Raw genomic sequence first — 26,853 nt, forward strand, 5'->3', positions numbered from 1 at the left:
TTTTTTTAATTTGTTTCCATTTAACTTTAACTCCTTTTCTCCTTTCTGCTTTTAGCTGTTTTATTGCTGATTTTCTTTTGTTAATTATATTTTCTTAACCATTTAATATTTATATTTTTGTTTCTTTTTGTTTGTCCAGCACATTAACAAATGCAAATGAAATAAAGGTCGTAAAAAAATGTTTTATTTAAATTGTAAATGATTGCAATGTTTTGCACCTGATCATAATTTCAATGTTTTTTTTTATTTATTTTTTTAAATTATAGAATAAAATTGTGCTTTTACTCTACCATAGCACTGTTTTTTTAAACTAACACTGGTCCAAAAAAAAAAAAGTGAATTTTTAGGTTTTGATATTTTTTTTTTTTTTTGTCTTAGGATTGCATACAAATATTTTTTTTTGCTAGGTAATATCTTAAGTAATGACAGTTAATGCCAAATAAACAGGTCATTCGCAGAAATGTAGAAATTGCTGCATTCTATAGGGGTGTACAGTTTTGAGAGGAGAAGTGGTTAAAAAAAGAATTCAAAGAAATGGCCGTAAAGGATAACTCTACATTTATTACAAAAATTATTTAACTGACCCTCATCCTCAGTACAACCCCTCATCCCTTTTCCCCAAAGTCTAATACTTACATTTTCATCCTAAGTATACATTACCTGTGCTCAGTTGTGATGTGTCTTTTAATGCTGTATATTAAAAATCCTGATAATGATGAATGGTAAGAAATGTAAAATGTATCTAAAACTGCAGCTCACTGCGTGAAAAAGATAAAGGCAACAATACAGTTTAAGATGATTGAGTCTATGGGGCTAATATCTTTTTCACAGAAAACTTTATTTTCCTGAAGTCATTTTGGGTTATGTTAAGTTTAAATGGAGCTAAATAATATTAATATTTAATATATTTTGTAATCATTGTAATAGTTTTTCTGTTTTTCCTAAAATTCAATATTTTATTTCCATTCAGTCTCCCAAGATTGCAAAAACTGCTCAGCTGCTATGATTTTAATGAAGCCATCTTTTTGGGAGAGCGTTATGGTTATGGATTAAGCGCAAGGGGTTACAATTACATTACTGGTGGAGGCGGGTAAGAGATTAATATAATCTGCTTGATGCCTTTCCAGTCTATATCAACAAAACTGTTTTTACTTAATAGTCTAAACTTGTATTTACTGTACAGTTTCTAGGCTATTGGGCATGAGGAAATCAGACAGCTGTATTTTAATTAATTTTTCTTTTCAGTGATTGCAGCCTCTGGGATGCATACAGTATTGCAGTTAGCTTAAATTGCTTTTACATCTATTGTAAACAATTCTTAACCCATATTTAAGTTTTAAATAATTAATGAATTATAGATCTTGAAATGGAGCACTGTTAAAAGAAGCCTAAAGGAGTTCTAAAGTCAGGAGGTCTTTTAACCTAATGCATTGTATGCATTAAGATAAAAGGCCTTCTGTGTATAGCAGCACCCCTAATACTTACCTGAGGTCCCTCTCTGTCCAGCGATGTCCACAAATGTCTCAGCTGTCCGAGATTCTCCCTTATGATTGACTGAGATACAGCAGCTGCGTCAGAAGGGAGGGGGGGCTCCATGTTTGAATGGACACAGGGAGCTGTGATTCGGCTCGGGTGCCCCCATAGCAAGCTGCTTGCTGTGGGGGCACTGAACAGGAGGGAGGGGCCAGAAGAAGAGAAGAGGGACCCGAGAAGAGGAGGATCCGGGCTGCTCTGTGCAAATCCACTACAACATGTTTGTTATTTTTATAGGGAAAAAGACAAGACTTTATAATCACTTTAACAAGAAAACAGTTCTAGGTTTTGGCTAGCTGCTAGTTGGTCTTGTGCCTTTTAAAGTATGTGTGAATCCTACCAATGCCATGAAAAGTGCATGTTTTTCCTTTTAGAAACACAGTGACCTGATAACTTCCTGTGCCCTCTGTCTTTTCTGCACTTATCTCAAGTAATGTTATTAGCCCTTTCCAGTTCACCTCTGTAAACTATAAAATACTTCCCTCTTATGGTATGGAGAGGAGAAGGTGTTCTGACCTACAGTAATGTAGCAATGTCACACTAGGACAGGAATTATGTTTCTGGCAAGATCACCAGTTGAAAACATTGGAAAAAATGCTTCAAAAACAAAATGCAACCCTCACATTTAAGGACTGGCAAGAGACAATATGTTCCTTTTTTTTCTTGAGATTAGATGTACTGTACCCTGTCATACTGTATATGTGACAATATAATAGAGATATTAAACTTTTGATTCCATTTTTGTAGATGTCACAAAGCAGTTGCGTAATTTAAAGTGGTTGTAAAGCGTTAAGGTTTTTGTTTTACTTTAACCACTTAAGGACCACACGCTGCAGATTTACTGCAGCAGGCAGCCCCTCCTGCGCGAACCAACGTAACTGTACACACGTATGAACTCGGCAGCGGAGACTCAGATGCATGGGGCCGGTGGCTCCGATTGCCGCCAGGCATCCGCTATCGTTACCCGCTGGGAGAGAAGGATGGTCAGCTGTTGTAAACACAGCTGACAGATCTTCTCTCTGGAATGTTCACAGAGCGTCTGTGATCCTTATATTTAGGATCACATGTCTCTATGATCATTTCAAAAGCCCAACCCCCATACAATTTTAACCCCTTGATCACCCATTGTGTTAACCCCTTCCCTGCCAGTGTCATTATTACAGTAACAGTGCATATTTTTAGCACTAATTACTGTAGTAATGTCACTGGTCCCCCAAAAAGTGTCAAAAATGTCAGTTAGGGGTCAGATCTGTCCGCCGCAATGTCACAGTCCTGCTAAAAATCACAGATCGCCATTACTAGGAAAAAAAAAACCAATAAAAATGACATAAATCTTTCCTGTAGTTAGTAGATGCAATAACTTTTCTCTGTCGCTCATTGACAGACGCAGACTTCTTGATTAATATCAGTAGGGTTATACTGCCCCCTACAAGAGTAGGACACTAGGCAGGAAAAAAGTTCTGGCCACACCTATGGGCAGTCCCAGGGGGTATATCCTCTCTCTCCCTGCTATAGGATGTCAGTTTTTTTCTGCCTAGTCAGGAGTAAGGACCTAAGTTCCTTGCTGGGATCTCTGGTCCTGGCAAGCTTTTTTCGATAAATCTTTTTTAGTTAGCTTTTTTCTCCAGTTGTTCCTGTGAGATCTTTAAGCAATTATGCTGGATCTGGGCGACGGGCTGGATGTTGAGATCCAGTGGTCACCCCAGCCGGCCTACGAGCGTGTGCAGGCCCTAGCTCCGCGCTGGGTCAGCAGCGACATAGTCCCACTGAGCGAGTACTGGCCCCGCGAGTTAAACGTCTCGCCAGGTCGCCTACGACCAGTCTGAGCCTGAGTCGTGGCATCCGTGTTGGCCGACAGCCCCCCACCTCGGTGGAGAGGGGTTCTGTCAGTAGTTGGCGCCCGCCTGTTCCGGTATGGTGAGTAGAATGTTCCCCCTCTCCCCCTGACGGGTTTTGGGGTGGACGCGGGCCCCTCCCCGGGATGGTCGGACCCTCATGATTCCGGGTTCCCCTCTGTCCTGTTACGCACCCCCACCTATCTGCCCCCTTCACTAGTGGGTTACAGGCCACATATGGGAGCGGTGGGGGGCGCCGCCGGTGTTTCCCTAAAACGATCGTGTGGGGGGGTTAATACCTGTGCTTTCAGGCCCATCTACCGATCGATCGGTAGGGTAGGCACACGGGGGTCCCCTGTTGGCACTGCGGACCACACGAGGCCGCCATTTTTCCGCGGGCTGTGCGGGGCCGCCATTTTGTTGTAGCTTTCATGTCCTCTGCATGGCGGCGGCCATCTTGGTACACCCAGCTCGTCTTGCTTGAGAGCTGAGCAGCTGTAGGAGTTACTGAGGGCATCTAAGGGGGCAGAGCCCCTCCCTAGACCTAGAAAATCACTCCACAGGACTTCCTGTTGTAACGCTCCTGCGTTTCTTATATGGTGTGGATTTTCAGCTGCAGAAATAGTTCCACGTCAGTAGCCATGTAAGAGATATGCTGAGATACCATTCCCAACCTCAATGACTCATCATGTGTGGAAGGTCTTATTTCAGCCAGTAAATACACACAATTAGCAAGCTGGTTCCTAGAATGACTTTATGTATGTGGTAACACAATGATGAAGGTTGAGGGATAGGTTGAGTGGAGGTGATAGGTGATAGACACTTGAAGGTGAGACAGTAGCAGATGGATGCAGGAAGGTTTAGCAATGTTGTATGATAGCAGATGATAGAATAGCAGGTGGACATACAAAAGAGATCAACCCAGTGCAGAAAAGTAGCAGTAGTCTCAAGAGCTAGCAATCTAGTTTATGCAGATGTAATAAACAGTCTTTACTATGCAGAGCTAGATAGTGTAAGCTTAGTATAAGTTTATAGAGAATTCCCCTGCGGGGTACTTAGCACTATTAGCGATACAGCCGAAGGGTGGTTCAGGAGAGGCGGATGATCCAGTAGCGGGATAAAGGGATCAGCGCAGCGAGGTTCCGTCAGCGAAGTAAGCTTGCAAGCATGGAAGCTTCAAGCAAGGTTAGCATCCAAGTAAGGGTGTTTGAACGAACACATGTGAGTGAGAACCGACGCCTTAAATAGCCATCTAGTCCGGCGCTGAGTGATGACAGCTCCAGTCTTAAAGGTGTATGCGCACCTTTCCAAAAGTAAATGGTAGGGCGCATACACTTGTGGAAAGTGTAATTTAGGGTACCAAAGGTACCGGAACATTACAATACCCCCCCCTTAAAGCCTGCTCCTGAAGGCCTCTGAAGCTGGTTTGTCTGGGTATCTCGCATGAAAATTGCGGATTAATCTAGGGGCATGTATGTCAGAGGTGTTTAGCAAGGTGTCGTCTTGGGGCCCATAGTTCTTCCATCTAACCAAGTACTGAAGTCTTCTTCTGTAGATACGAGAATCCAGAATCTCTTTTATCTCGTATTCTTCTCCACCTTCAACTTGTACAGGAGGGGGAGGTGGAATATTAGGCCTTATTCCTTGGTCCGGAACATGGGGTTTTAGTAGCGACACATGGAAAATGGGATGGATTTTTAGGTCCATTGGCAATGTAAGCTGCACTGCAGCTTTTCCAATAAGTTTCTTGATTGGGAAAGGTCCCAAGAACAGAGGTCCAAGCTTTTTGCTAGGGATCTTCAGTCTCAAGTTTTTTGTTGAGAGCCAAACGAGGTCCCTGATAGTATACTGTGGAGAAGGTCTTCTACGAAGATCATAGTACTTCTTTTGTTGACTGTGAGCGTGTGCAATGGTAGTATTTAGTAAACCCAGAGAATCCTTTATTTGGGAAAGATAGTCTGAGGCTACTGGGTTATTTGAAGGAAGGATGCGTGGAGGGAGAATAGAGGGATGGAACCCATAGTTCAAGTAGAACGGACTCTGCTTGGTTGTACTGTGAGTTGCGTTGTTGTAGGCAAATTCTGCCAGGGGGAGAAGATCCAACCAATCATCCTGTTGGTAAGAAGTGTAACAACGTAAATACTGCTCGATGCATTGGTTGACTCTTTCAGTCTGTCCGTTGGTCTGCGGATGGTAAGGAGAAGTGAGCTTCCGCTCAATCCGTAGTATGTGACATAGTTCTTGCCAGAATTTAGAAATAAATTGGGATCCACGGTCAGACAAAAGAGTTTTTGGGATACCATGTAATCTGAAGACATGTTTCATCAGGAGTTCTGCCGTTTGTTTGGACGAAGGTAGTCTGCGAATAGCAATGAAATGTGCCATCTTTGTCAGATGGTCCACTGACACCAAGATGGTATTAAATCCTTTGGAAGGAGGCAATTCTACGATGAAGTCCAATGACAGAACCTCCCATGGAGTTTTGGGTATTGGTAGACTGCATAGTAGACCGGATGGTCTCGTAGTGTCAATTTTGGACCTGGCACAGACATTGCATGAAGAGACAAATTTTTGTATAGATGTTTTCATGTCAGGCCACCAGAATTGCCGAGAAATCAAATTGAAAGTCTTTGTCATACCCATATGTCCTGCCATAGGCACATCATGCGATAATTCCAAGATCTTGGTGCGTAGGGTAGGTGGTATGTAAAGTTTGTCGTTGTAGTAGAGGAAGGCTTCTGCATCAGTATTTAGTTGTGGTGGGGGTGAATCCAACCTTATACCATGCAGAACCTCTTCCTTCAAGGAACGGACAACTCCAATAATGCGTTTGTGAGGTATTATAGGAACGGAAGGAATCTCAAAGCAGTTTTCTTCAGTTAGTCGTGATAGTGCATCCGCCTTTTTGTTCTTATCTGCAGGTGTGTAGGTCACTAGGAAGTTAAACCTTAGAAAGAATAGTGACCATCGTACCTGTCGATGCGAGAGAGTTTTGCTAGTCTGAAGATATTGGAGGTTTTTATGGTCCGTGTATATAATTATTGGTAATTGGGTGCCTTCGAGTAAATGTCGCCAATTCTCCAGAGCCAATTTTATAGCAAGCAGTTCCTTCTCACCCACGGGGTAATTTATCTCGGGACTGCTCAGGGATTTAGAAAAAAAGGCGACTGGATGAAGTGGTGAAGTGGGGGTAGGTCGTTGGGAGAGTATTGCTCCTACTGCCAGGTTTGACGCATCTACCTCCAGAATGTATTGGAGGGATGGGTCTGGATGGCGTAATATGGGAGCGGAAGTAAACCTTGTCTTTAACAAGTGGAAAGCCTTATTTGCTTCTTCTGACCATTTAAATGGTATTTTTATGCTAGTGAGCTGTGTGAGGGGTCTCACAATAGCAGAAAAGTTTTTTATGAACTTCCTGTAGAAATTTAAAAAATCCCAGGAATCGCTGTAGCGCCTTGCGTGTAGTTGGTGTAGGCCAATCCTGAATGCAGGATATTTTACTCATGTCCATCTCGATTCCTGTTTTGGATATGATGTAGCCTAGAAAGAGTACCTCATCTTTATGGAACAAGCATTTCTTCAGCTTCACATAAAGATTATGTGCAAGCAATCTCGATAATACAAGTCTTACATGTCTTATGTGTTCAGACAGGGTCCGTGAATATATAAGTATATCGTCCAGATATACCACAACACAGACATCTAGTAAGTCTTTAAAAATATCGTTTATAAATCGTTGGAAAACTGCAGGGGCATTGCATAGGCCGAATGGCATCACAAGATATTCGAACAATCCGTATCTAGTTCTGAACGCAGTCTTCCACTCGTGTCCATCACGGATTCGAATGAGATTGTATGCTCCTTTCAGGTCTAATTTTGAAAAATAGATAGCTCCACGCACCTGCTCAATGAGCTCAGGGATAAGCGGTAGAGGATAGCGATCTTTTATTGTGATAGCATTCAATTTCCTGTAGTCGATGATAGGTCTGAGACTTGAATCTTTATTGCGAACAAAAAAGAGTCCTGCTGCTGTGGAAGAAGTGGAAGGTCTAATAAAACCTTTTTCCAAGTTCTCATCCAAATAGGTTTTGAGATGGGCAAGTTCATCCTGTGAAAGAGGATAAACATGACCGAACGGCAATTTGCTATTTGGGAGTAGATCAATGCTACAATCATAGTCTCGATGAGGAGGTAATGCTTGAGCATTTTTCTCAAGAAAAACCTCAGAAAGATCCTGATAACATAGTGGTGCAATCTCATCTGTCACCACAGACAGAATCTTCCCGGAAAACGGGAGGTTACAAGTTTCCTCGCAATAACAAGAAGGGAAGGTCAAGGACCGTTTCTTCCAATCTATGGTTGGTTGGTGTGTGTGCAACCAGGGAAGTCCCAACACAATGGGAAAGTGGGGTGATGGTATTAAATCGAAGGTAGAAGTCTCCCTATGAGACTCGTTAATAGTGACTAGAAGTGCTTGTGTCTGATCGGTGATCGGACCAGAGGATAACGGAACACCGGTAATAAGACTTACTGAGACAGGTTTGAGTTTAGAAATAATAGGAATTTTATTTAAAGCAGCAAAACATATATCCATATAATTTCCACAAGATCCTGTGTCAATCATGGCCTTAGTAGTAATCCTGTTCTGGTCCCACTGTAATGTCAAAAAAACAGAAATGTAGGGGTTAGTGAATGAAGTTGTCAATCCTCCTAGAGAGACATGTGAACACTCACCCTTCTTTTTGTTGACTAGGGGACAGACGTTTATCTTGTGATCCGGGGATGCACAGTACAAGCAGAGATTTTCATTTCGTCTTTTGGCTTTTTCCATAGTTGATAGCGGTGGGCGTATGGTTCCTACCTCCATAGGAACGGCCAGACTCTGAGAGGAAACGGATAATGGCATTCCCATCTTTTCAGCCTTTCTTTCTCGTAGTCTTCTATCTATGGTAATACTGAGTTGTATTAATGCATCCAGGGTTTTTGGCAGATCCGCTCGGGCGAGCTCGTCCTTAACGGCTTCTGATAGGCCAAGCCTAAATTGGGTTTTCAGAAATGCATCATTCCATTCTGAATCAAGGGTCCATCTCTTGAACTCTGCGACAAAGTCTTCCACAGGCCTCCTTCCTTGTTTCAAGGATCTTAACTGAAGATCAGCAGTACTCTGTCTATTGGGGTCATCATATAGGCTAGTGAGCTCTGCCAGGAACAAGGCATAGGAGTTGAGAAGCTGGTCGTTTTTCTCAAAAAGAGAATCTGCCCAGGCTCGAGGATCGCTTGATAGGTAAGAAATAATAGTACAAACCTTAATGTGATCAGTAAGGTAGGTACGAGGTTTTAGCAAAAAAAGTAACTCACATGCGTTTTTAAATTCGCGAAATTTTTTGCGATCGCCTGTAAATACCAAAGGGGGATTTATCTTGGGTTCAGGGGACTGAGCAGAGGTAAGTTGTGTCAGTCTAATTACCTGCTGCGACAGAGCCTGATTGTCTTCTTTTAATTCAGCAAGTGCGTGTATTAACGCAGATTCTTGCTGTTTTAATTGTGTCACCTGAGTGGTTATTTCTGCTGAATCCATTTTAGGTTCGTTCAATCTGTAACGCTCCTGCGTTTCTTATATGGTGTGGATTTTCAGCTGCAGAAATAGTTCCACGTCAGTAGCCATGTAAGAGATATGCTGAGATACCATTCCCAACCTCAATGACTCATCATGTGTGGAAGGTCTTATTTCAGCCAGTAAATACACACAATTAGCAAGCTGGTTCCTAGAATGACTTTATGTATGTGGTAACACAATGATGAAGGTTGAGGGATAGGTTGAGTGGAGGTGATAGGTGATAGACACTTGAAGGTGAGACAGTAGCAGATGGATGCAGGAAGGTTTAGCAATGTTGTATGATAGCAGATGATAGAATAGCAGGTGGACATACAAAAGAGATCAACCCAGTGCAGAAAAGTAGCAGTAGTCTCAAGAGCTAGCAATCTAGTTTATGCAGATGTAATAAACAGTCTTTACTATGCAGAGCTAGATAGTGTAAGCTTAGTATAAGTTTATAGAGAATTCCCCTGCGGGGTACTTAGCACTATTAGCGATACAGCCGAAGGGTGGTTCAGGAGAGGCGGATGATCCAGTAGCGGGATAAAGGGATCAGCGCAGCGAGGTTCCGTCAGCGAAGTAAGCTTGCAAGCATGGAAGCTTCAAGCAAGGTTAGCATCCAAGTAAGGGTGTTTGAACGAACACATGTGAGTGAGAACCGACGCCTTAAATAGCCATCTAGTCCGGCGCTGAGTGATGACCGCTCCAGTCTTAAAGGTGTATGCGCACCTTTCCAAAAGTAAATGGTAGGGCGCATACACTTGTGGAAAGTGTAATTTAGGGTACCAAAGGTACCGGAACATTACACCTGTCAGAAAGACAGCGCTGAGAGCAGTCCTGTTTGAACTCTGGTGCATCATGTGGTGAGCCTTTTGGGGGTCTCTCTTCTCTCTCTGCGGGGGTCTCGAGCACGTGACCACTGAGGAGCGCTGTAGCGCTGGGGGATTCTTTTAAAAAAAAAAAATGCTTTTCTTTTTTGCAATTTTGTCATTTTTTGCTGACAGGTTCCCCTGGCGTTGCCATGGACCCTGCTGCACATGTGTCCCCATCTGATACCCTCGAAGTGGCCGCAGGGCCCTCCGATTCTCCACTCACCATTGATGCACTTTCGGCGGTCCTGGAGTCATTTGTGTCCCGGGGGTAGGTGGCCTGTCAGGGACGGGGGCTAAAAAACGACCCCCGCCTACCCCTGTCTTTTTTGATGCCTCAGACTCTGATTCTGAGCCGGTCGCTGCTGCTGCGGGTTCCTCCTTTAGGGTTGATGTCCCGCGCTCCTCTGACAGTGAGGATGATCTTCCTGCCTCTGCCATAGCACAGGACAAGGCACTGGTGGATGTACTGATTATGTCAGTCCGGGAGACCCTAAAACTGGAGGTTGCACCGGTGGATGCAGCTCAGACAGAAGTTGCCTTTGGCACTCGCAAGCCCTCCAAGGTAGAAAAGGTGTTTTCCTTTCCCAAATGCTTTTATGATATTATTAAAGATGAGTGGGCCCATCCAAAAACGACCCCCTGGGATGCCTAAACGGATTGCTAGGCGCTACCCGTTTGAAGATTCCCCCCTAAAAATTGGACGGTGCCACCTTTGGTGGATCCGCCGGTTTCCAGACTAAATAAGGCCACGGTTATCCCGGTGGAGGATTCCCCGTCCTTTCGGGATCCGGTTGACCATAGGGCGGAATCTGTGTCCCGTTCCATATTCTCCCTGGCAGGGTCGGCCTTAAGGACAGTGTTTACCATTGCTTTGGTTTCACAGACATTGACGGAATGGGCCAAGCTATTACGCCATGACCTGGAGGGGAGAAGTCTCCCTCCTGCCGTGCCGGAGTTGCTGGAGCAAATAGTGCAGGGGCTACAGTTTGTTTGTGACGCCGCTCTGGACGCTGCCCCATTGCTGGGGCGTGTGTCGATCTCGGCGGTGGTCCTCCGGCGCATGCTATGGTTAAAGTGCTGGTCGGCGGATCAGGCTTCCAAAAAAGCATTGACTGATCTCCCTTTTCAGGGGGATCGCCTGTTTGGTGCTTCCTTGGATGAGATTATTAAGGATCTCACTGGGGGCAAGAGCACCTTTCTACCACAGGCTAATAAGGGTAAGGAACCTCGTCGCAGAAAGGGACCTTCCTTTACAGCTCACAAGAAGTTTTTTCACTCCTCCGGGGCGGGCGATAAGGCAAAGTCCTCCAAAGCCCCCCCCCCCCCGGGGGGTTTCAAGAGACCCTGGTCTGGTAAGCAAAAATTTGGTTCTTCCAGACCTGAGGATAAGACCGCTTCAGCCTGAAGGTGCGCCCCCACCCAGATCAAGGGTGGGGGGGTGTCTTCGCCGGTTCCCGGACCCGTGGCTCTACAGTATTCAAGACAAATGGGTTCACGAGGTCATACGGTCGGAACACAAGATCGAGTTGCGATCGCTTCCACCGGTGCGGTTCTTCCCTTCCAATATGCGACTGTCCCCAAATCGCCTAATGGCTCTGTTGGGGACAGTGCAGCACTGGATGCAAATGGCGCCCATAGACATCAAGGGTGCCTATCTTCACGTTCCCATTTACGCAGGACACCAGCGGTATCTGCGCTTTGCGGTGGGAGCGGACCATTATCAGTTTGTGGCGTTACCCTTTGGTCTCGCCTCTGCTTTCCGGGTCTTCACAAAAGTTTGGGCCCCAGTCCTGGCGTTGTTGCGGCAGCGGGGCATATCGGTCCTGGGCTACCTGGACGTCCTCCTCTTCTGTGCGGAGTCTCCGCAGGCTTAGTGTCATACGCAGACTCTCCAAAAGGAGATTCTTCTCAAATGGAACTGGAATTCCGATTTCCTGGACAATCGGATCCGGCTGAGTGAGCGGACCAGGTAGTTTCTGGGTTGGGGGCCTCGGTCTCCGATGCTCAGTCAGGGGAAGCCCTTTTTTCCGAAAGTATCCAGGTTATCGATAAATGTGTTGGAACTGAAAGCGATCAGGTTTTGCCTGGTTCACCGGACCGAGCATCTTCAGGGCTGCTCAGTTCGGATTCAGTCGGACAATGCCACGGCCGTGGCCTATGTCAACCATCAAGGTTACACCAAGAGTGTTCTAGCGGCCGTGGAAGTGGCCGGCATGTTTTGGGCGGAACAGTTTGTTCCGGCTCTGTCTGCAGTTCACGTTCTGGGTGTGGAAAATTGACAGGCGGGCTTTCTCAGCCGTCAGACCCTGGATCAAGGGGAATGGCCTCTTCAGACAGAGGTGTTTCACCAGTTGTGCCTTCATTGGGGCACCCCGGACGTGGATCTGTTGGCATCTCGGCTCAACAGAAAGGTGCAGAGGGTTGTAGCCCGCGCCCGCGATCCTCTGGCGGACACCGCAGACGCACTGAATACTCTGTGGGGGCAGTACCAGCTGCTGTATGCCTTTCCCCCTCTCAAGTTGTCACCAAAATTTCTTCGCAGGATAGAGGCGGAGGGAATTCCAGTCATCCTTGTGACTCCGGATTGGCCTCATCGGGCCTGATATGCCGTCTTGGTCAGGCTGGTCGCAGGCGCTCCTTGGCGACTTCCTCTCAGGGAAGATCCGCTGTCTCAGGGACTGATCGTCCATCCTGCTTTACGATCACTGGCTTTGACGGCTTGGCTGTTGAGAGCCAGGTGCTGAAGGACAGGGGTTTGTCTGCTTCAGTTATCCCTACTCTGGTTAAAGCGAGGAAAGCGACTTCCAGAAAGGTCTATCATCGCACATGTAAGTCTTATATCGCGTGGTGTGAATCCCTTGGGTTTCCTCCACGTTCTTACTCGGTGACTCGGATATTGGCCTTTCTGCAACGGGGGGTTGAGCAGAAGCTGGCCTTGAGCACTATCAAGGGTCAGGTCTCAGCATTGGCAATCTTCTTCCAGAAGCCACTGGCTACTCATTCCTTGGTGCGGAGTTTCATCCAAGGGGTGCAGCACCTGGCTCCTCCGGTGCGCGCGCCCTTGCCGCCCTGGGATCTTAATTTGGTGTTGTCGGTTCTCCAGAAACCTCCCTTTGAAAATATTAGGGAGATTCCCTTGCTTACCTTATCCCAGAAGGTGGCCTTTTTGGTGGCTATCACTTCTGCACGCAGGGTGTCGGAACTGGCCGCGTTGTCCTGTCGTTCCCCATATGGTGGTTCATAGGGATAAGGTGGTTCTTCGTCCGAATCCATCCTTCCTTCCTAAGGTGGTTTCAGAGTTTCATTTGAATGAGGATATTGTATTGCCTTCCCTGTGTCCTAAGCCCAGTCATCCTCGGGAGTTTGCGTTACACTCCTTGGATGTGGTTCGGGCGATCAGGGTGTACTTGGCTACTACTGACTCTTTTCGTAAGGCTGATTCACTTTTTGTGATCACGGATGGTCCTAGAAAGGGGTTGCCTGCATCTGCCGCGACTATCTCCAGATGGATCTATTAAGGGTCGGGTTCCTCCGTTCCCTGTTAAGGCGCACTCCACTCGGGCTCTTAGTGCTTCCTGGGCCTTCCGCCATCAGGCGTCAGTGCTTCAGGTTTGCAAGGCGGCTACCTGGTCGTCGGTTCATACCTTTACAAAGTTTTATAAGGTTGATGTGCTGGCATCGGCGGATGCCTCTTTTGGCCGCAAGGTTTTGCAGGCCGCTGTTTGAGGGGACCTTTTGGTCTACCTCGGGGGTTTTGTTTTTTTCAAGTTGGGTCTCATCCTTTTGGTCGATGAGTCCTCGATGCTTCTGGTTGGCTCCGGTTGGGCCTTCTGGATTGGATTTTTATTTCTGTTATCCCACCCCTCATTTGTGGCACTGCTTTGGGACGTCCCTACTGATATTAATCAAGAAGTCTGCGTCTGTCAATGAGCGACAGAGAAAACTGGATTTTTGACTTACCGTAAAATCCTTTTCTCTTAAGCTCATTCACAGACGCAGTACCCGCCGCTCTATTTTTAGTTGGGTTGGGTTGAATTCTCTGACACTGCTTTGTTACATAACTGACATCCTATAGCAGGGAGAGAGAGGATATACCTCCTGGGACTGCCTATAGGTGTGGCCAGAACTTTTTTCCTGCCTAGTGTCCTACTCCTGTAGGGGGCAGTATAACCCTACTGATATTAATCAAGAAGTCTGCGTCTGTCAATGAGCTTAAGAGAAAAGGATTTTACGGAAGTCAAAAATCCAGTTTTGCACACACCAATCAAAATACGCTTATTGCAAATTTTTTTTTTACTAAAAATATGTAGCAGAAAACAAATTGGCCTGAAATGTTAAAAAAATTAGATTTTTACATTGGTTTTTTTTTGGGGGGGGGGGGGGGAATGTTATATAGGAGAATGTGAATTTTTTTTTTTTTTTTCAGAATTGGCGCTCTTTTTTTGTTTATAGCGCAAAAAATAAAAATCGCAGAGGGGATCAAAGGACATTAATTTTATTTAGGTACATCATCGCACCACCGCGCAATTGCCTGGTAAAATAACGCAGTGCCGAATCACAAAAAATGGCCTGGTCATTAAGGGGGCAAATCCTTCCGGTCCAGAAGTGGTTAACCACTTCCATACCAGGCCAATACTGGCACTCCACTCCTACATGTAAAAATCATATTTTTTTTTGCTAGAAATTTACTCGAAACCCCCAAACAGTATATATGCTTTTTTTAGCAGAGACCGTAGGGAATAAAATAGCGGACATTGCAACTTTTTATGTCACACAGTATTTGTGCAGCAATTTTTCAAACATGTTTTTTAAAAAAAAAATAAAAAAAAAAGTTTAATGAATTAAAACAAAACACTAAAGTTTGCCCAATTTTTTTGTATAATGTGAAAGATGATGTTACACCGAGTAAATAGATACCTAAAATGTCAAGCTTTCAAATTTTGCACACTCGTGGAATAGCACCAAACTGCAGTACCTAAAAATCTCCATAGGCAACGCTTTAAACATTTTTACAGGTTACCTATTTAGAGCTACAGAAGAGGTCTTGGGATAGAATTGTTGCTCTCGCACTAACATTCGCAGCGATACCTCACATGTGTGGATTGAACGTCGTTTACATATGTGGGCGCGACGTACGGTATGTGTTCGCTTTTTTATTTTTACACTTTCCCTTTAATTTTTTTTTTTTTTTTTTTAGATCACTTTTAATGCTTTTACAAGGAATGTAGACATCCCTTGTAATAGGAATAGGGAATGACAAGTCCTCTTCATGGAGAGATGTGGGGTCCAGCCGAGTACACAGCAGTATTTACAACTGCCAGGCTGGAAATTACGTCATAACGTCGGGCCCGGGCCTCCAAGTCATAAAGACTGCCGGGGACCATCTGGTCCTCGGTATTCTCTACGGTGAACTTTTTTCCACGAGCGGATTCGTTCTCCGGCTCACCAATCGCACAGGATGTCACCTCCTGCCACCTGTAAGAACAATAAAGCGGCTGAACAGCCGCTCTGATTGTTTTTACGGTGCAGGAAATCGCCAGGTACTCAAAGCCCATGACGTCCTATGATGTACTGCAGGCAGGAAGTGGTTAAATGTTTTTTTTTTTTTTTTCATATTAATAACATGTGATACTCACCTGCAGATGGTAGTGCACAGAGCGACCCTGAATCTCCTCTTCTGGGGTCCCCTGTGGGCGATTTGGTTCCTCCTACTCTTCTTCACGTGCCCCATAGGAAACCACTTGCTAAGGCTGCACACAGGGCATGCTCGCTTCCAAGCTATGTGTGTCTATGGAACCACACTCCATAGACACACACAGCAGGGCTAAGCCCCATCCCCACTTCCCCCTCTCTGCTTTTGATTGACAGCAGCAGGAGATAAAGGCCGTGTGAAAAGATAGAGAGGGAGAAGAGATGCAGCTGTGCACAGGACAGAAAGTTCTAAAAAAATTTTCTCTAGCGCTCATTGACAGACGTAGTCCTCGGTGATACACCACCTTCGGGTTATGTTGCCTCCACAGGAGCAGGACTAGACAGGAAATTAAAAAGCTCTGGCCACACCCCAGGGGCAGTCCCAGAGGGTATATCCTCTCTCTCTCTGCCTCAGCAAATCAGTTATTTTCTGTCTAGTTAGGAGTAAGGACCTAGATACCTTGCTGGGATCTTAGGTCCTGGCAAGAATTTTTTCTTAAAGGATTTTTTAGACAGCTTTTTTTCTCCAGTGTTCCTGTGAGATCTTCAAGCAAGAAAGCTGAACTGGGCGACGGGCTGGATGTTGAGATCCGGTGGTCACCCCAGTTCAGCCTACGAGCGCGTGCAGGCCATAGCTCCGCGCTGGGTCGGCCGCGACAAAGTCCCATTAAAGGACTGTCCACGCGAGTTAAACGTCTCGCTGAAACGCCAAAGACCATGAGTCACGGCGTCCGTATCGGTCGACAGCCCTCCCGCCCCGGTGGAGAGGGGTACTGTCAGGAGTTGGTGCCCGCCTGGTTCCGGTATGGTGAGTAGTATGTTCCCCCTTTCCCCCTGACGGGTTTTGTGGTGAACGCGGGCCCCTCTCTGTATGGTAAGATAGAGTCCCTTTCTATCCTACAACATGACACAGATCCTCCTACTTTGAGTGTGATTTTATGTGTGCAAAAAGCCAGGAGGCTTGGTTTGGGAGCTAACAATCTAATTGTATACATGTTTTAAAGATGTAATCTGTGGCATTCTGGGAATCTTATGGGTTAAGAATAAGCTACCTACCAGTCAGAAGCCACGGACATGTAGACTGCCTTCCTAATCAGATCTCCAGCTATTAGCAGGCCTCCCGAACGGCCATGCGGTCCGCCAGGGCCGGTACCGCCAACCACGCCATATCCCTATGCAGAGAGAGTGTTGTGTGCCCTGCAGCACACCGCTATTCAGTACGGGCCGCCGCCATTTTTTTTGCTGGATCGCACGAGCCGCCATTTTGGCGTAGCCTCGTGTCTCCAGCATGGGGGCGGCCATGTTTGAGGTGATCCAAACACCTCGTGGAGCTTGGGGGAGGCGCCGGAAGGCGTATAGAGGGGCGGAGCCGCCTCCTTTTTTCCTGGGCAGCCAGCCAAAAGACTTCCTGTTTGTCAAGACAGCGCTGTAACCTGTTGCAGTTAAACTCTGAGCATCAAGTGGTGAGCCTGGGGGTCTATCTCTCTCTCTCTCTCTCGATCGATAGGGATCCCTAGCAGGTAACACTAAGGGGCTTTTGTGGCGCTGGGGGTCGAAAAAAAAAAAAGTTTTATTTTTGAATTATATTATCCAGGAAGTAACTGGAATTATCATGGACCCTGCCACACATATTCCCCCACCTGTTTCCCTCGAGGGGGCCACGGGACCCGCCGGTGCACAGAGTATAGAGTCATTTACAGCAATTTTGGAGTCTATGGTGGCTCGGGTGGAGGCGGCCTGTCAGGGACGGGGGTCAAGGAAGCGACCCCCGCCTACCCCTATACCATCTGACACCTCTGACTCAGATTCAGAGGTGGTCACGGCAATTGCAGGTTCCTCTGCAAGGGCTGTTATCCCAGGTAAAGCCCCCTCAGACAGTGAGGAGGACGCTTCTTCTCCTGCTATTATTCAGGAAGAAGCATTGGTGGACGCACTAGTTGTGGCAGTGCAGGAAACCTTAAAACTTGAGGCTTTACCGGCAGAGGCAACTGAAACAGAGATTCCTTTTGGTACTAATAAGCCCATCAAGACGATGAAGGCTTTTCCTGTACCTAAATGTTTCGGTAATCAGATTAAAGGAGAATGGGAGCATTCTAAACGTACCTTTACTATTTCCAAGCGTATTGCTAGACGCTATCCGTTTGAGGAATCCATCATTAAGAAATGGACGGTACCACCAGTCGTGGATCCGCCTATTTCCAGGCTGAATAAAGCCACGGTTATTCCAGTGGAGGACACTTCGTCCTTTAAGGATCCGGTGGATCGAAAGATGGAAGCAGAGTCCCGCACCATCTTCTCTCTGATAGGGTCAGCTTTTAGACCAGTAATTGTTATTGGTCTAGTTTCCCAGACACTTACGGAATGGGCGAAAATGGTACGCCAAGATCTTAGGGGAAAAGATATTCCCCAGGAGACATCTGATTTGATGGAACAGATTATACAAGGGCTACAGTTTATCTGTGACGCAGCCTTGGACACTACTCCCTTATTAGGGCATGCATCTAAGACAGCGGTGATCCTCAGACGTGTGCTGTGGTTAAAATGCTGGTCAGCTGACCTAGGTTCCAAGAAGACCTTGACAAATCTCCCCTTTCAGGGGAATCGTCTATTTGGGGCCAACCTAGATGAAATCATTAAGGATGCCACTGGGGGCAAGAGCACTTTTTTGCCACAGGCTGCTAAAGCTAAGGGACCTCGCAACAAGCGAGGACCTTTCTTTACCGCCCATAAAGGGCGCCCGGCTGGTACTAGCGGGAAAGGCAAGACTCCTCCAGGAGGGTTCAAGAAGGGGACCAACCCAGCCAAACCCGAAGCAAAGGAGTACACAGCCTGAAAGTGCGCCCCCACCCGGTTTCAGGGTGGGGGGACGTTTTCACCGGTATTCAGGACATTAGATCGAGCATCAACCACTACTACCGGTGCGATTCTTCCCTTCCAACATTTAAGTACTACAGGAAGCGGTAGTTACCGTTCCCTGAATAGATCTTTTCCTTTACCTTTTCCCAAGATTAGTCCCGATACCTCACAGGAATCGGATCTGGTTGACCAGATAGGCCAAGTAGCCTCTAGTCGGGTGACTTCGGTCCCTGAGGTTCAACCAGAAAAGATCACCTTTCCTGATATCTATCAGGTATCTGATAAATGTGTGGGAACAGAAAACGACCAGACTTTCTCGGATGGTCGGGGCCAGATACCTCTAGGGACGCCTGGTTCAGATTCAATCAGCGCCAGTGGTCCTAGAAATTCTAGGCTGGCCTCCTCAAGCCGGCCTGGCCGACTTGGACATGTTAGTCGTACACGTTCCGTGGGAACTTCGTCTCAGGGAGTGTCTGTGGTCTCAAGGACCAATTTACCATCATGCTTTACAGTCGCTGGGTTTAATGGCCTGGCCATTGAGACCCAAGTACTGAAGGACAGAGGTTTGTCAGCTTCAGTCATTCCTACCCTTACTAAAGCAAAGAAAGCGACTTCCAGCAAAGTCTATTATCACACATGGAAGACTTATATTGCGTGGTGCGAATCTTTAGGATTTCCTCCACGTACCTATTCGGTGTCTCGAATATTGGCCTTTTTGCAACAAGGGGTTGAGCAGAAGCTAGCCTTGAGCACCATCAAGGGTCAAGTTTCAGCATTAGCAATCTTCTTTCAGAAGCCTTTAGCTACCAAATCCTTGGTGCGGAATTTCATCCAGGGGGTGCGGCACCTGGCTCCTCCAGTCCGCGCGCCCTTACCGCCTTGGGATCTTAATTTGGTTTTGTCGGTTCTACAGAAACCTCCCTTTGAAAACATCAGGGAGATTCCCTTGCTTACTTTATCCCAGAAGGTGGCCTTCTTGGTGGCTATTACTTCTGCTCGCAGGGTGTCAGAACTGGCTGCATTATCATGCCAGTCACCATACCTAGTGATTCATAGGGATAAGGTAGTACTTCATCCTAAGCCATCTTTTCTTCCCAAGGTGGTTTCAGATTTTCATCTGAATGAAGATATTGTACTACCTTCCTTGTGTCCTCAGCCCAAGCATCATCGGGAACATGCGTTGCATTCCTTAGATGTGGTTCGGGCAATCAGGGTATACCTGAAAGCTACGGAATCATTCCGTAAGACGGATTCACTTTTTGTGATCACGGATGGCCCCAGAAAGGGTTTGCCTGCATCTGCCGCGACCATTGCCAAATGGATTAGACAAACGGTGGTACAGGCTTATTCTATTAAGGGTCAGAGTCCTCCGTTCCCTGTTAGGGCGCACTCCACTCGAGCGCTCAGTACTTCCTGGGCCTTTCGCCATCAGGCGTCAGTGGTCCAGGTATGTAAGGCGGCCACCTGGTCGTCGGTACATACCTTTACAAAGTTCTATAAAATTGATGTGACGGCATCGGCGGATGCCTCATTGGGCCGCAAGGTTTTGCAGGCCGCAATTTGAGGAGACCGGTGGTCTACCTCGAGGTTTTTTCTGTTTGAAAAAAAAAAAAGAAAAAATTTTTTTTTCTCTTTTTTTGTTGAGTCTCATCATTAAGGATGAGCATTGTAAACTTCTAGTTGGCACCGGTTGGGCCTTCTAGATTGGGATTTGATTTCCATTTTCCCACCCCTCAGTTGTGATACTGCTCTGGGACGTCCCGAAGGTGGTGTATCACCGAGGACTACGTCTGTCAATGAGCGCTAGAGAAAAATGGATTTTTGTAAAATCTTACCGTAAAATCCTTTTCTCTTAGCTCATTGACAGACGTAGTCCCCGCCCCTCTGTTTTTTGAGTTGGGTTAAAATCTCTAAAGACTGCTTTTTCACATAACTGATTTGCTGAGGCAGAGAGAGAGAGGATATACCCTCTGGGACTGCCCCTGGGGTGTGGCCAGAGCTTTTTAATTTCCTGTCTAGTCCTGCTCCTGTGGAGGCAACATAACCCGAAGGTGGTGTATCACCGAGGACTACGTCTGTCAATGAGCTAAGAGAAAAGGATTTTACGGTAAGATTTTACAAAAATCCATTTTTTACCCTAATGCAAGGAATGCATTAAGGAAAAAATAACATTTTGGCTTTAGAACCACTTTAATGCATTCGACATAAACAACATGAAAGCATGGATGCACCCTGCCTTGTATTAATGGTTCAGGCTGGGGATGGTAGTGTAATGGTGTGGGGGATATTTTCTTGGCACACTTTCAGCCCCTTAGTACCAATTGAGCACTGTTTAAATGCCATGGCCTACCTGAGTATTGTTGCTGACCATGTCCATCCCTTTATGACTACAGTGTACCCATCTTCTGATGGCTCCTTCCAGCAAGATAATGCATCATGTCACAAAGCTCAGATCATCACACTACTGGTTTCTTGAACATGACATTGAGTTCCCTGTACTCCAATAACCTCCACAATCACCAGATCTCAATCCAATAGAGCACCTTTGGGATGTGTATTCACATCATGGATGTGCAGCCAACAAATCTGCAGCAACTGTGTGATGCTATCATGTCAATATGAACCAAAATCTCTGAGGAATGTTTCCAACACTATGACACTATGCAGTTCTGAAGGCAAAAAGGGGGTCCAACCCAGTACTAGCAAATGTACCTAATAAAGTAGCCGGTGAGCGCATATATTTATATAAAAAAAAGGAGGATACAATCTCCAATTAGAAAAATATTTACTAGCCCGATTCCAAAAAAGTTGGGACACTGTACAAATTGTGAATAAAAACAGAATGCAATGATGTGGAAGTTTCAAATTTCAATATTTTATTCAGAATACAACATAGATGACATATCAAATGTTTAAACTGAGAAAAAGTATCTTTTTAAGGGAAAAATACGTTGGTTTTAAATTTCATGGCATCAACACATCTCAAAAAAGTTGGGACAAGGCCATGTTTACCACTGTATGGCATCCCCTCTTCTTTTTATAACAGTCTTCAAACGTCTGGGGACTGAGGAGACAAGTTGCTCAAGTTTAGGAATAGGAATGTTGTCCCATTCTTGTCTAATACAGGCTTCTAGTTGCTCAACTGTCTTAGGTCTTCTTTGTCACATCTTCCTCTTTATGATGTACCAAATGTTTTCTATGGGTGAAAGATCTGGACTGCAGGCTGCCCATTTCAGTACCCCGATTCTTCTTCTACGCAGCCATGATGTAATTGATGCAATATGTGGTCCTGACATTGTCATGTTGGAAAATGCAAGGTCTTTCCTAAAAGAGACAACGTCTGGATGGGAGCATATGTTGTTCTAGAACTTGGATATACCTTTTCAGCATTGATGGTTCCTTTCCAGATGTGTAAGCTGCCCATGCCACATGCACTCATGCAACCCCATACCATCAGAGATGCAGGCTTCCGAAATGAGCGCTGATAACAACTTGGGTTGTCCATGTCCTCTTTAGTCCGGATGACATGGCGTCCCAGTTTTCCAAAAAGAACTTCAAATTTTGATTAGTCTGACCAGTTTTCTACTTTGCCACAGTCCATTTTAAATGAGCCTTGGCCCAGAGAAAACGCCTGCGCTTCTGGCTCATGTTTAGATATGGCTTCTTTTTTGGCCTGTATCGTTTTAGCGGGCAATGGCGAATGGCACGGTGGATTGTGTTCACCGACAATGTTTTCTGGAAGCAGTCCTGAGCCCATGTTGTGATTTCCATTACAGTAGCATTCCTGTATGTGATGCAGTGCCGTCTAAGGGCACGAAGATCACGGGCATCCAGTATGGGTTTTCCGACCTTGACCCTTATGCACAGAGATTGTTCCAGATTCTCTGAATCTTTGGATGATATTATGCACTGTAGATGATGATAACTTCAAACTCTTTGCAGTTTTTCTCTGAGTAACTCTTTTCTGATATTGCTCCACTATTTTTCGCCGCAGCATTGGGGTAATTGGTGATCCTATACCCATCTTGACTTCTGAGAGACACTGCCACTCTAAAAGGGTCTTTTTCTACCCAATCATGTTGCCAATTGACCTAATAATTTGCAAATTGGTCCTCCAGCTGTTCCTTATATATAAATGTAACTTTTCAGGCCTCTTAGGGCTCTTTCACACACTCCGTCCGTTGGACGGAGTCCGTTTTTCTCAGCGGGGGATCGAGCCGCCGATCCCCCGCTGAGCAGCAGGAGGACAGCTGTGTCTCCGCGCTGTGTGCGGAGACACAGCTGACAGTTCCCCGTGCATCTCTATGGGGGAAATGGGATGTCAACGGACCGTCAGTCCGTTCTCACCCGATCCCATCCGATCCGATCCGCTGGACGGATGGAAAATAGGGTTTCCATCCGTCCAGATTTGACGGATCGGATCGGGTCGGATGTCAGCGGACATCCGATGCCCCATAGGAATGCATGGGGGACCGTTCAGATCCGCCAAACAAAAGGACAGGCGGATCTGAACGGTCCGCCTGTGTGAAAGGGGCCTTATTGCTACCTACCCCAACTTCTTTGAAATGTGTAGCTCTCATGAAATCCAAAATGAGCCAGTATTTGGCATGACATTTCAAAATGCCTCACTTTCAACATTTGATATGTTATCTATATTATATTGTGAATAAAATATAGGTTTATGAGATTTGTAAATTAGTCCATTCCTTTAAAAATTTGTACAGTGTCCGATCTTTTTTGGAATTGGGATGTACCTCCACATTAAATCTTCATTCAAAGTTACAGTGAATGTAGGGTGTACAGTTTCAAGCATTCCTGCTCTTTATCAAGCTGTATGACATAACAAAAGGTAAAACATATTTTATGAAGAAGAGATCATTTTATTATTATGCACTGTGCTTTAGTAATCTAAATTTATCCAGTTAGGGTTTACATTTACTTTCATTTTCCTCAAGCACCTGACTGTTAGATGTATAGAAATTCATAAACATTGTTTTTTTTAATAGAGAAAGGGATGGTATTTTTCCAAAAATGCTTTGGGGTTATATTATGCGTATACGGTAGTGCTCAACAGAGTATTTCTTTAACAGCATTTATTTCTGTGTCTAACTTTTATAGCTTGTTACTTATTTTCCAATGGTTGTATTTATTTAAAATGGGCGTGTATATGTTCTTTTAGCAACACAAAAAAAAACTCACAATGTTTTGTGGCCTTTGTAGAATGGTGTTCAGCAGGAGAGCAGTAAAGGAGTTTGTAGGAAGTAAATGTCGGTGTTACAGCAATGATGCTCCAGATGATATGGTGCTGGGGATGTGTGCCAGTGGCCTAGGAATTCCGGTCACTCACAGTCCACTCTTTCATCAGGTAAGGTGACACATGACCATGATTAATACTGTTAAATCCCCTGCCTGTTTGCCAGCCCCATTAATATCTAACTTGTGCTATTCTGGAACAGCCCTTGATTTAAAGGCTATGTTCACCTTTCAGAACATGTTACACCTGCATTTGTATTGTAATATGTAATGTGTTCAGCATGCTCCCCCCCCCCGCTCCCTGTGACAGCGGGCGGGGCATCCTCTCACCACCCCCACTGTCACAATTTAAAAACAACGTGGCTGTGCAGGGCTTTGCCCACATGGCCATGTCATTTAATTATGGTTTCTTGTGAATGAATAGACAAGTACCATCAGCCATACCAGCTGACGACTTGAAGTTCTGAATGCACTCTGAGGGCGCTAGTGAGCACTCTCTTAGTTCATTAATCTTCCTGCTGTCAAGTAACTGCCTGCTTATATCAGAGGTGCGGGTAGAGAGCTATCCTGAGAGCCTACAGGAGCCTAGCATTGCCCTGCACATTTTTTTCCCCTGCACAAATAGTGCATTTGTTTATTTTTTGTTTTTTTTTTTGTTTTTTTTTTTGTTTTGTTTTTTTCAAAAGGTGAACTTATCCTTTAAAGCAGACTCTGAGAACAGGTTGAATATATTTTGCTGATAATGATACCCAGTCATGTCCATATTATGGTAATAAAGATTCCTAGCTATGTCTGCAATTGTGTACTTCTGCAAAAAAAAAAAAAAAAGAAAGAAATAATAATCCTACCTTTATTTTCCATGTTAGTTCACTGCTGTGCTTCTTCTTTTTTCTGGTGCCTAGTCGATTCAGCAGGTTTAATTGGCCCTGTAAACTCATTACCTCCACACCTCCTAGTAGTCCTGATTGTTATGGATTAGTCCTATCACACACTCCAACAGAGTTAACCAGATGACAGAGGTGTATCCTACTGTGTTTTTGCCATCCAGAATATTCTCATGGCATATCTACATCAAAGCAGTGTCCTGTCTCCTTTTTATGGCCGAAGGAGACAACAAGATAACAGTGATTTATGGATTGTCTCAATGTGGGATGATTGGAAAAAAAGTCAGCACTGTATTGAAAAAACATGTAATTTTACCCAATATAGCACTTTTTTAACATCTCTGTGTAGAGTTTCCAAAACTTTGCATATTTTTTTTCTAGAATTGCTATTAAAAGATCCTTTACGTGACTCTTTAAGTAAATCATTTAACTGTGGCTAAATGCTTACTTGATAGACAAGAAATGGGAATTTGGGACTTTAAAGGTGCATACTAAAACTATATCTCGATATAATAATGGAGAAAAATCATTTTCTTTCCATAAAAAAATGTATATCATTTTATTGATTACAATTGGATACATATAAATTTTTAAAACCATAAAAAAAAGGAAGGATAAAGATACACTTGGTGGTGTCAGCTCAACATGTTTTGCCATAAGAAAATGGCTTCTTCAGGAGACTTAATGACATCTTTGCAAGTGACATTCTGTATATAACAAAGAAAAATCAATTATAGAATGAAAATACAAAAATTAATTAATTAAAAAAAAAACAACTATATTTATTAATTATAAATTACAAAGTTGTTGAGGCATACCTCAAAAGTGATGGACTGCACCTTCCATAAAAAGAGACTGTAACAAATCCTCCCAGGGGAGGGCAAGACCGAGAGAACCTACCACCCCTGGTGATACCAATCATAGAGGAGGGAAGGCCAGAATGAAGGATAAAAAACCAAATCAAAAGTGACCAAAATTATAAATTTGTATTGAAACTTTAAACATTTATTATTCAAAGTCTATTTTATATGTAGTACCTTATTTTTTCCCTTTTGAAGAACCAAGATTGTCAGCAGTCTAAATGGTAAGGGTCCAGATAAAATACCTGGATAGCATTTAAGACACAAGTTTTTTCTTTAATAATTCATCTAATATTGTAGTTGATAAAAATGTCATTTATTTTAAGATATAATTTTAATGACAAAAATGTATTTATTACCCTTTTAGCTGGAATGTAAAAGTGTTTAGATTTCCACATTCTCATTAATGCCAACAGATAGAGGTATTTCCAGGATGAATTTACACCATTAGCTTTAAGGATGTATGGACACAAAAGCCGATGTCTATAAATAAATATAAATATTTAGGCAAAAAATGGGCATCCTAAATATGTATACCCTCTCACAATAACAAAGGAAAAATAAATACCTGTACTTATAACGAAGTAATGTGGAAGAGGATTATTTCATTGGAGAATAAATCCCCTAATGGTGGAATTACCACAGCCACTTTGCTGGGAAAAAAGGAAAGAGAAAGAAAAAATGTCCATTGATTCAAGAAAAATATATTCTACAGGGCAGGTTGAATTATTTCAATAATGGAGGAGAGTCAAACAAAGAGGCTTTCCTCCAATTCAAATTCATAATCATTCCAATATATTAGGGCCAAATCAGGAGAATCATACCTGCATATAAGGTTTTCTTGTAACACCCCACAGTCTGCAAGACTGTTGGTATTGCGGCTGGCTTTTAAATACCCCCCTCCACTCCGTCGGCGTCTTTCGTCACTTCCGGAGTGAGAGCAAGATGTACGTCCAGTTAATGTTTCCCCTCTGGTATTGAAGCCCGGTCATTGGCTCAAGGGCTTCACATGACAGTGAGATTCGGACATGACGCGATGTGGATGCGCAGAACATCTTAAGGAGCTGGAATCACCATAAAACAAAAGGGAATACTTCATCTTCATAAGGGAATACTTCATCTTCATAAGGAATGGAAAGAAATGGAGAAACAAACTATTACAATGGGTGTTCAGAATGTTGAATGTTGCCCCTATTTATATATATTATGAAGATTTATTTTACTTACTATTTAGTAATTTAAAGTAAGTTAAAGAGAATGTCATTTATTTCAAAGTCATTATTGGTTTGAAAAAAATATGAAAAATATTTTTTTTTTAAATGAAGAAGATTTTTAGGAAAATAAAACACCCAAAAGGGGAATAACCAAATGGATGAAAAAATAGCGGCCAAATCAAACCTTGGTCCAGGTTTGATTTGGCCGTTATTTTTTTGTCCATTTGGTTATTTCCCTTTTGGGTGTTTTATTTTCCTA

General features: G+C 44.4%; 1 protein-coding gene across 1 annotated transcript in view; it reads left to right on the forward strand.

Annotated features, from left to right (window-relative positions):
• The window catches only part of B3GLCT (beta 3-glucosyltransferase), a 1,154,157-nt gene that overhangs the window by 1,096,744 nt on the left and 30,560 nt on the right, over positions 1-26,853 (forward strand). The window contains exons 13-14 of the mRNA XM_082244867.1: positions 971-1,090; positions 23,604-23,748. Coding sequence (XP_082100993.1) covers positions 971-1,090; positions 23,604-23,748 — 265 coding nt within the window. The remainder of the gene's footprint in view (positions 1-970; positions 1,091-23,603; positions 23,749-26,853) is intronic.

This window comes from Pelophylax lessonae, assembly GCF_965119305.1.
Source record: "Pelophylax lessonae genome assembly, chromosome: 2".
Taxonomy (NCBI): domain Eukaryota; kingdom Metazoa; phylum Chordata; class Amphibia; order Anura; family Ranidae; genus Pelophylax; species Pelophylax lessonae.